General features: G+C 49.9%; 1 protein-coding gene across 1 annotated transcript in view; it reads right to left on the reverse strand.

The window, feature by feature from the left end:
* EFCAB8 (EF-hand calcium binding domain 8) overlaps positions 1-9,176 on the reverse strand; it is a gene marked incomplete at both ends in the record, with an annotated part of 51,358 nt that extends 42,182 nt beyond the window's left edge. Inside the window, 5 exon segments of the mRNA XM_080925575.1 lie at positions 1,770-1,873; positions 3,394-3,512; positions 5,915-6,080; positions 9,101-9,133; positions 9,135-9,176. Coding sequence (XP_080781701.1) covers positions 1,770-1,873; positions 3,394-3,512; positions 5,915-6,080; positions 9,101-9,133; positions 9,135-9,176 — 464 coding nt within the window.
* Positions 9,177-9,594: the final 418 nt, after the last annotated feature.

The following is a 9,594-nucleotide window of genomic DNA, read 5'->3' on the forward strand; positions in this document are numbered from 1 at the left end:
AGCTACTCTTCTATGATCTCCACTAAAGCTCCTTCTCCACCAAAGCGCCAGCCTACCTGTCCGAGGCAAAGACACACTACATCCTGCTCTTCTACAGCCTGCACTGGGTATGGCTCCCTGAGGACAGCTACCTACAGCCTCCTTTGACAAGACCACAGACGTGGCTCACCAAACTGCTCCACACACACACCAGGCTGCTGGTGCTCCAACCCAGGTTGTTTCCAGTAAAGAAAGAGTCCAACAGGCAGCTCAGCTCAAGAGCCCTTCCTGAAGAACGAGGAGCTCCAAGCCAGTGGTTCTCAACCTGTGGTTCTCGACCCACTTAAGGGTCATATATCAGATATTTACAGTATGACGCAGAACAGTAACAAAGTTACACTTCTGAAGTAGCAACAAAAATAATTTTATGGTAGGAGTCACCACAATGTGAAGAGCTGTGTGTTAAATTAAAGGGCTGCCTCATTAGGAAGGCGAACCGCTGCAAGCCAACAAACTACCCCTTGTCCTTAGGGCAATAGAGGGAGGAATGCCAACAGGGAGGCAGGGCCACAGCATAGAAAAAAAAGAGGTTGATGAAGCTTGAGACACACCAGTCCAAAGCATGGCACTGTACACTCTTGAATATTTTCAGTTTGAGAAGTGGTTTGGGCTATAAGTTCCCAGTTGGGGGCAATCTTTTTTTTCTTTATCTCTTCTGAAGCATGGTGCCCTATATAGCAGGCTGGTCTCCAACTCATCCTATGGTGGCGGGGACCCTGATCTTTGGGTCCTCCTGACTCTACCCCCTGGATGCTGAACTTACAGGGATGCACTATGACTCTCAGCAACTTACTTCTGAAAGGCCAAGGATGCAGAGAGGAAAGGGGATGGGTGGGCTAGCTAGGTCTCCAGTCATTGCACCTAACCCCTCCCTCCTTTGCTAGTACACATGATGCATACCTATAAATCAAGCTCTCAAAACTCAGAGGTAAGAGGATCAAAAGATCAGCCTACATGTGGAGCTGGTGGGCAGCCTGGGCTACATGTCATCGCAAAGAGTAAATAAGCAATTTTCCCATAACTTTCCACTCTTCCTCAAACCTAGCACACGAGCATTGGGGTTTCCAGTTTATAGCACTTTCCCTTCCCTGGGAAGGTTCCCAAAGCTGTAAAACTTGTATTCAATAATATATTACACGCCCGATCTTCTCCTGTGGGTCACCAACTACAGAAGCCCGCTGAGGTCCAAGCTCCGGTGGACACCATGGGTGAAGAGACCACAGTGGAGGGGGAGTAGCAGCTCAGCCAAGATAGACAGGGCCACTAAATTCCAACCACCACCCTCTCCTGAGGGTCAACAAGGCTTCACAAGGCCCTCACAGCCTGGCCAGGGAGTCCCAGGAGAATCCCAGCTGCACATGTAAGCCATCTGGGCCTCTGCAGATAAAACTGCCAGATTCGCTCAGCACTGGCCAAAGAGAGAAGCAAGAGAGACGGCCAGTGTGCCGGAGAAGTAGGGAAGAGCATGAAGAACAGCCCCACCTCTTTCTGCCTGTTAGCCTGAGCAAGCCATCAGAGCCTTGGCTCCCTCATCTGTGATAAGGGGACAAGCCACCTACCTTTGTCATCATGACCATCTACAGATTGTGAAGGGCAAGCTGAAGGGACAAAAGGCCATTCAGGACCTCGGCGGGGCCAGCAGGGTGGCTCATGCACTGAGGAGGGGGCACCCTGCAGCTTAGTGACAGCACTTCTCCATCACACCCCAGCTTCAGGGAAGAGGCTCTTACAGGGGGATGACGGTCATGGGAAGGTGGAAGCGCAGGCGGTACTGGCTCTTCCTCATCTCCTCCTCGCCCTGGAACTCACGCATCATATAATCCACATACTTCTGCTGTCTCAGAAAGACAAAGTCAAGATAAGAAGGCGTTGGTGTAGTCCTAACATTTGCCTTTAGGGTCCCAAGCCCCACATACACTGTCTTCCCTTGTCCCTCTACAGCTCTTCTAAGTGGCTCTGAAGGCTGTCCTCTGAGCATTCGCCAGGGAACTAGCCAAGTAACCAGCCTGTGCTTGAATCTCAAGTGTGGCAAGCTCAGTGTGTAACTCTGAGCACTCACTCCTCGGCCACAACCACACCACCTGGCCGCCCATGGGAAGCTCCTGGTCACCTCTGCTTCACAAAGAGAATAATCCAACTGAGGCACCATGTCCGATTTGACCAAGCCCGTGACCAAGTTAAGGGTCCATAGCTATGTGGGTACATCTACCCTACAAATATCTGCAACGCTGGGCTCTAGTGACCAGCCTTGCTAAAACATGGCCCAGGTTCAAATATATGAAGCTATGACAAGAAACAGGAACTAGGGATAGTGACACATCTTAGCCCCAGCTACACAGAGGGCTAAAACAAAAGGATCACTTGAGCACGAGAGAGTCGGAGACCAATGTGGAAGACATCCATCTCATCAGCATGAGAAAGGGAGGGATGAAAGGATGGATAGAGGGGGGGGAAGGTAATGATGTGACTCAGTGGAAGACCGCTTGCCTATGATGTGACTCAGTGGTAGACCGCTTGCCTATGATGTGACTCAGTGGTAGACCACTTGCCTATGATGTGACTCAGTGGTAGACCGCTTGCCTAGCATTCGTAAGACCCTCGGTTCAACAAAAAGTGGCAAGAATCATTGTGTACATGGAGAAAGAATGCTGGGAAAATTATACCCAAACCATTGGCAGTTATCCCACAGACCTTTAAGGCACACTCCCTGGGTCTGAACACAGGCTCAGCTGGCACAGCTGGTAACACTAAAACAACATTCCCAAGGGCTCTGTGCCTCGGTTTCCTAGCCACTACCTGTTCTGGAGCCTGTGAGTCTTCAACGGGGAAGATACAAGGTGCTGGGCATGGCGCCTCACCGTCATCCTACATCAGTGTCTCCGACAAGGCACTGCACAATTCTATAGGCTTAATGTCACGTGCTCAGCTTAAAGTTGTGAGCTCTTTTAAGGTTAGCATCATTATTATGATACAAAGACCTGACAGTTCCGGATTCAACAGCCCTGAGCTCGCCTGTCCCTGAGCTACAAGAAAAAACCATGAGAGTATCATGAGGAAGATTCCCCTCCACCGGGTGGGAGACTCACTGTACCTCAGTGGGAATGCTTAATGAGAAGGTCTCGATGTGGGGTGCAGTAAGCCCACCTAGCAGAAGTCTCCAGGGAGATCATTCAGAGACATCAAGCTTCCATCCACCTAGCAAGAAGCCCAGCTGGTACACCAGAGTGCACACTGGCGTTCTGATACTTGCTGCCTCCCATCTTCAGCCTCTGCTTGCTCCACTGAGGACCAGGCAGGAGGGACGTTCTAGCCTCTCCCAGCTTCCTGTGGCAGGCAGCAGGGCACCCTCCTTACCCAGGTGACAAAGCCATTGCAGTCTGAGTCCACCTTCAAGAACAGCACCTCGAGCATCTCCTCCGACATGTTGCTCAGCACCCCCTTCATGGTCCTGATGAAGCCTTCCTTTTTCAGGGCTGGGAGAGAGAGAAGCACCAACGCTTAGGTGCAAGTTGCATGGCCCCCGCAGGCTGCAGGTACCTACTCTAGACACTCAATGCTACCTGCTTGTGGTTGTCAGTTGGATCCCTCAAAGGAGGCAGATGGGAGAACCCCAGCCTGTTACCCTGGGAGGCAGCCCCTCCCCCAGCCCTTTCCATCAGTGAAGAGCTTGACCCTGTTTACTCCTCCCTCAAGACTTCAGCATCCACCCTAGCACCACCCGCTGGTCCCCGCGCGGGCCCGCTGGTTCCTGATGCTCCTACAGTCATCCCATCACCTTTCCTGTCTCATTTGCCCACACTCAGCCATTCGTCATGAACACCTGCCATTGTGTTTACCCCAGAGCAGGAACGAGGGTAGACAGAGGGTCCCAAAAACCAGGCCTACTTCTGATCAAGGGATACAGACTAAAGTAACAATTCCCCCACAGAACAGAGGCAGCAGCCTCTGGTGGCAACTACTGCACAGGGGGAGAGAGAGCAGTTTGACGCCATGGACCCGAACCTGGGACCTTAAACATGCTGGCAGGTGCTCTACCACTGAGCTGTTCTGCAGGCCAGTAAGTACCCCTTTAGAAAACTACAAAAACGAGAACTGTTAGTCAGATATGATGGTGTGTGCCTGTAATTCCAGCATGTGGACGGCAAAGACAGAAAGTTTGGAATTCAAGACCAACTTTGGGATACACAAGTACAAGGTCAGCCTGGGCTACATGAGATCCTGTGTCAAAAAAAACATCACCATCATCACCATCGTCGCCCCACCACCACCACAACCACAACATTTTCCTAAAGGGAGAGATGGGGGGAAAAGGAAGAAGGTAAGACAGGCATAAAATACTTTCTCCCCAGCCAGCCTAGATAGCTGTAAGGAAATCTGTTTGTAAAGGTGTCAGTTGGCCCGGTCTAATTGTTTTATATAATTATTGTCTTAAGAAATCACTTCTAAAACCCCTTCAAATACTGGAACCCCTGCCATGGCTGGAAGCCCATTCAGTATCTGGCTCTTCTCAGCAAGCATCATCCTCTACCTGCTCCGGCCATAAGGACCTCTCTGCACCCACTACGGGGCCTTTGCACAGCCCTCCCTGCAGTTCAAGTCACTCTTTCTACCAGGATGCTTTTCTTCCTAAGGAGCATCAAAGGCTGCCCATCCACACTGTTTGACTTTCCTATGTCTCCCACTCCACCATGACCTCTGGAAACACACAAGATCCCTTCTATCACCCAACAAACACTGTTGGTTTCTCTGGGCATCAGGAAGCAATAGTTCTGTTCTCTGCACCATGTGACTGCTGGCAACATGGGGGGGTGGGCGGCTCTGAGGAAACCGAGGCTGCCTGCCCATGGTCACACAGGTTGGTAGTGATGAACAGGAATGTCAGCATCTGTCCCCAGAGTTCGTGGGCTTCACATCACCGTGCCATTGTCCCTGTCATACTAGACTGAGGGTCCAACAAAAACCTGAGCAACATGGACCTGCTGGGAGAAGCACCCATCTCAAGTATGTAAAGCTGGGGCCAAGAGGCTTACGTGTTGAATGCTGCGCTACGGTCCTTCCATGCCCAGATGGTGACAACAGCAGTTTGTGGGCACTGCAGGCCTTTCTGGGGAGGTAGGTAAGGCAGGACTGCCCCTGCCCTTGCAAAGTCTCCAGAGACAGGAAGGAGGTCTCTTCCCACACTGCGGGAACTCCTCCGGCTTGGAGGACACATGGTAAATGGGAAGGTACTGACAGACCTCACTCACTGCCGCCAGTACTGGTGTCCCGGTGCCTTGTAAGTCTTATGGAGACTCCCAGGATGGGCAGGTCCTGCTGCTCACATCCTCCAGTGGTCTCTTCCTCCTTAGGATGAGACCTTTAACTTGCTCTTAGACAACAGAGCATCACACCGTTGCCTACGGTCCCATGGCCATAAGATTGTCACTTCTATGAGTGTTTCTCTACCTTTGGCTCAAGCCTTGCCAGCTGCCATGCTGGCAAATCCCACATGGCCAACTTCTGTGGGATGGCTTCTGGGATCTAAACCTCCTTGCAACAGCCAGAAAAAAAAAGAAAGAAAGAAAAGAAAGACCGCCACACCACAGCTTCAAGGATATGAATTCTGGAACAGTGTATGTAAGCTTAGAAGTACATCCTTCCACAGTCAAGCCCCAGCTGACCATGGAGCTACTGTACGGTAGACTTGGGTATCAGGACTAGTGGGATCTTTAAAAAGTCTTAGATCCCAAATAGCCTTCAATATCCTTGCACCACTTACCCAGACACAAGTTTTAAACAAGACACCAGACTTAAAAACACACCAGGTCTCAGCCCTCCACACATCCCTGATACCCAGGCAGGAATCCCAGAAACCAGTCTTCCAGCGTGTCTGTACCTCCGTTCTCATCCGCCTCATTCTCAAACACCTTCTGTAGGTCGGCCAGATGCATCTCGGTAAACTGCTGAGAGCTTTGGTGGATTTCACTGCTCTGGCTGATGGAACTTGCCACTGGAAAGGATTTGGAAGTCTCCTTTTCCTGGGATCCACCTTTTTTGACCATCTGGAACAAATATGACCCCAAGAACTCGCACTAAGGAACTCTGAGCTCAGCGTGTGCTATGTCAGCACATCTTACACAAGGAGAAATCTGTTCTGGGGCTAAGTGCACAATGTTGCTCATTGCTGAAAGCAATAAGGTTTCTTTACCATTTCTTACATACTTTCATCCTGTGACGATGAAGAAAGGCTAAGGTCCTTCTTGTAGTGATGGAGAGGTAACCACTGTCCTGTTACGGATGCTGTGTTTGGGTCAGCAATGTTAGAGGACATGAGCTCGTTTTTGGTTTTGTTTTTTAACTTTCTGTTTGTTACGTTTTTTGAGATGGGGTCTCACCAGGCAGCCCAAGCTGGCCTTGTGATCCTTCTGCCTCAACCTGCCAGATGCTGGGATTTCAGGAGTATACCATCCCATCTAGCTTAGAACTCGCTAATGGACAGCCCCACCAAAGGGACGAGTATGCTTGGGCTCTTATGAGTGTCCACTAACCCCCTCACAATCTACAAGTTTACTGAGCACCAGGCACTTTGGGTCCAACAAGGGACAAAGAGTCAATCCTGCCTCACAGAGCCAGAAGACTGGACACTCTCCACCCACCACTGCCTCAGCCCTTTCCTTTCCTCCCGTCCCGTCTTATCCTCCTCTTCTTCATTCTCCCTAATAGGCATCTCCCAGTCCCTGTCCCACCCCAGACTCTGGCCTATGGCAGGCTCAAGTACAGTGAGTTCTCCACAGGGTCTGCCTTTTCTCTCCGGTCCAACTCTCTTCCTAGGAGGCAAATGTGGTCCTGACCTTGCCTCGCTCTGACACACTTCATGGTTGCTCATTCCACTTCCCATTCCTAAGCTTAGCATCCAGAGCCCTTCACAGCCTAGCTTTAACAGGCTTCCTCCTTCCAAGGCACGCGCCATGTCCCAGGCACACCAGCTGCATCCCACCAATCCAACAGAGCATTTTTCTACTTCTCAGACTGAATGCTATGCACAGCACGCCTCACGGCTACACCCCTCTCGGCCAGCACTTTCTCCAAGGACCTTATTCCTTAGTATTCAGTTGAGAGCCATCACTGTCACCCCTCTGTGACACTTCCACCACTCTGGCGTGTCTCCCATCTATGTGCGTAGACAGCAGGCATTAGAGGAAGCCGGTGGCTGCAGAGTTCCGAGCTCTGGGTTAGAATTACCCCCAGCTCTCCCACTTACAAGCTATCTTATCTAGAGCATTTCTCATCACCTCTCTGAGCCACAGATTTCTCCACCCAAAACTCAGAAATCCATGGCACCCAGCCTGCAGAGTTTTGAAGACCTAAAGGGTACACAAAGCCACCTGAAGACTGGGAAAATGGCTTTTCGACAAACGATGACTCTCATGACATCTCGGAATAAGACTTAGGAAGATAAGAGACACATTCTGTTAACTTATCATAATTTACATTAATTAGCATTATCTCTACATTACCTAGTCCCAAGCACTGAACAGATAAATGCTGGCTTGATAATAACTTACATAATCTACCTCACCATTATTGTGGCGCTGCTAGGCAAAATTAAGTATAGGCCATGAACAGAGTGTGAACTGATATCCTCATGTGTGTAGATTTGGCCCATGCTACACTCTTAAAGAAGCCAAGAAATGTGTGACTCTGAAAGCTACACCTGAAATCCCAGGCAGAACCTCAGGAAGCTAAGGCAGGGCTGCCAGATATGAGGCCAGCCTTGGCTTCTAATGAAACCCTAGTGTTGTGTACCTTCAATCCTAACACTCTGAAGGCAGAGGCAGGGAGATCTCTGTGAGTTTGAGTCCAGCCTGCTCTATATTGTGAGTTCCAGGCCAGTCAGAGATACACAGTGAGACGCCAAATAGAAAACAAAGCAAAGCAGTAGGGCTGGAGTCAGCATTACAACCCTTGCCTAGCTTACTCAAAGCCTGGGTTCCATCCTTAATATGGGGAGTGGGGAGGAGAGGAGAGGAGGAAACAGAAGCTTGCTGGTTTGGCTCATCTAAGTTACCACTTGGTCCTATACATATCTAAGTTTGCAAGCCTGGTGCAGGAGCTAGTGGACCTATGCTGGTGACATTTTGGAAGCCAGTGGACAGGTAAATGACATTTGTGTGGCTCCCAAATGTGGTCTCCCTTCACTCACTCTGTTACATTCGTACCTTCTGAGGTTAACGACTCTCTCTTGACTCCTCAGAAGACATTAGTCTTGGCCTAAAATGGATAATCACAGTTGCTTTAACACAAGTCCACAGACCAGGCCTAGCCAAGCCACAGAAAGCTGGAAATGGTCAGAGGAGATGATGGTTGCCCCTTGTCCACAGCTACTCCTAATAAGTATTCCGTGAGCATCTCCTTTCCCACAGAGACCGTCCGAGAGGTTACAGTGGAGCTTTTGAAATTGATGGGAAGAAACTGGTCCACTGAAGCCATGAAGATTCTCAGGGTTACTCCCAGCTTAAACCCAAAGTCTGCAGAATCCAAGGGCTTTATCAAGCCACGTGGTGGTCCCAAAAGCCATTTGCTACCGAGAGAAGCAGATCCAGAGGTAGCCAGACACTAAAGTGCACACAGGACCCTCCATCTCATTCACCCTCCCAGCCCCCTCCAGGGCCCTTGGGGACAGGACCTGCTCCAGTGAGATCAGGTAAGAAGACATGGAGAGAGCTCTTCTACATCAATGATTCTAATGAGAGGTTAAGATACTGGGGCACTAGACCTGCAGGGTCCCCAGATCTGATGAGAGTCGAAAGGCATTCCCAGAGAGCAGAATGAACAGCAAGAAAGAAGACAAGACTGTCATGCCCAAGGGACTGACAAGTAAGTCATGTGGACAGACCCTGGACTTCCTAGGAGGCATCGGGAGAGGGGAAAGTGAAAAGAGAGAGAAGACAAGGAGAGCACAAGATCCTTCGATCTGGATCTGCAGACTGAGTAGATAAAGGTCAGTACGGAAGGTTCTCTGCAGGAGAAAAGGCAATGGGAGGAAGACTGGCCAAGAAGGTCCTCCCCCTGGTGTCTTTACAACTCTAAAGTAAGGGAAACTAAGGGAAAATGACAGAAACCTCTCCAGAAAAAGGAGCACGGAGGGACAGGAGCATGAAGCAAGTTGTGATGACCACTCAGCTAGAAATAAAACCCAAATCTCTGGAAATCTGGAAAGCTTGGGGCATAGACACATTTAAAGAACAAGAAAAACACACACACAAGAGATAGGATGTTGTACTTAAAAAAGCCACTGAAAATGGTAGGAACCTAACTGTAAAAGTACATTTATGTTAACCGTATGAATTGTGTTGGCACAGGCCTTGAGAAGGGCCTGGTAGGGCTGGAGAGACGGCTCAGCAATCCAAAGCTCCCGAGGAGGACCCACATTCAATTCCTAGCACCCAAGATGACAACCCACCAACAGCAGCAACTGCTGTTCTAGGGGATCTGGTGTCCTCTGCACACACAGTGCATAGACATATATGCAGATAAAACACTCATACACATAAATTAAAAATTAAAAGACCTGGG

This window comes from Micromys minutus (assembly GCF_963924665.1).
Source record: "Micromys minutus genome assembly, chromosome: 11".
NCBI lineage: Eukaryota > Metazoa > Chordata > Mammalia > Rodentia > Muridae > Micromys > Micromys minutus.